At 50.9% G+C, this 1220-nt stretch overlaps 1 protein-coding gene across 1 annotated transcript in view; it reads left to right on the forward strand.

Moving 5' to 3' along the window:
- Positions 1 to 1220, forward strand: part of LOC108723207 (uncharacterized) — a 10734-nt gene that overhangs the window by 8004 nt on the left and 1510 nt on the right. Inside the window, 1 exon segment of the mRNA XM_018448767.1 lies at positions 1 to 1217. This exon segment is cut by the window's left edge and continues 21 nt beyond it. Within this exon segment, the coding sequence (XP_018304269.1) occupies positions 1 to 1217 (1217 nt within the window).

A 1220-nucleotide genomic window follows, 5' to 3' on the forward strand; every position in this document is an offset into this window, starting at 1 on the left:
CAATCCTCCAAATCAGTCCACCTACAGGAAGATCACGGATCTGTTTGCGCATAAGAAAAATATCCAATCGAATCTACCAGATCTCGGGATAGGCCCGGGTGGAAGAAATCTTCTCGTCAAAGAGTGCCAATCCAAAAATCCGTTGACGAAGATGAACTCGGATGTGCGAAGGCAATTACTAGCGAGTTTGGCACCGTTATCCTGTGTCACAGTCAACAGTTCTGACAACCAGGACGACTATTACCGAAACGACTCCAGGATGTTGGCATCCTCGAACCGCGAATCGATAAGCTACAACTCGGACTCGTCGTACAGTTTAGAAGACATAGAGGCAGCTCTGAATGGCGACGACAGGAAGTATGCCGGTCAACCGGATGTAACAAGATGCACGCCGATAGGCAGTAGACCCGACATCGGCGATAACACCGCTGACGAGTTGCTCGCGTTCGTTGAGCAGGACAAGTCGAGGATGGAACGAATAAAACGCCGCTATAACGAGCCAGAGGATCGTTACACGTTCATTAATGGCTACCATTCCGAGGACAAGGCCGTAAATACATCTGAGAATTATGATGGTAAGGGTATCAAGAATCATGACGGTAAGGACGCGCAGGTGGACAATGAAGAGGAAGAGGAAGACGACGAACTCAACGATTATGGGTTCAATCGACGACCATCGGTGACAGGTATCAAAACACAATACGAGGCTACCAACGAGGCCATCCATCGGGCACGAGCTTGCGCCGGTGCAGCTAACAATGATGCGAGATCTGGCTCGATATGGCCGATGTATTGCGATGTAAACGGCGACAAGATCGATACAAAGTCTCTGTTAACCGCTGACGGAGTGGACGAGGCAATTCCCATACCTACAGACGCGTATGCCACGATGGGGACCTTCGAGCGGGACACAAACACGATCAATCGCATAAACACAATGCAGAAGCAAATCGATGACATATATCAGACTATTGCCGAGAGCACGGCGGTAACAGCGAATATCCAGGGTATTTCCGAGCATACGACTTATCTGGAGAACGCGATACCGCGGCAGTTCGTCAGAACTCCGTCCAGCGACGGCGCCGCGCACCTGTACGCCGAGCACAGAAATGGAACACAAAATCATCACTACTTCCAAGAGCAACAGCAATTGTCGAGCACACGCATGCTGCGTATCGCAGGTGGTGGTGGTGGTGGTGGTGGTGGTGGTGGTGGTGGTG

This window comes from Mycetomoellerius zeteki, unplaced genomic scaffold, assembly GCF_001594055.1.
Source record: "Mycetomoellerius zeteki isolate Tzet28-1 unplaced genomic scaffold, Tzet1.0 scaffold228, whole genome shotgun sequence".
Classification (NCBI taxonomy): domain Eukaryota; kingdom Metazoa; phylum Arthropoda; class Insecta; order Hymenoptera; family Formicidae; genus Mycetomoellerius; species Mycetomoellerius zeteki.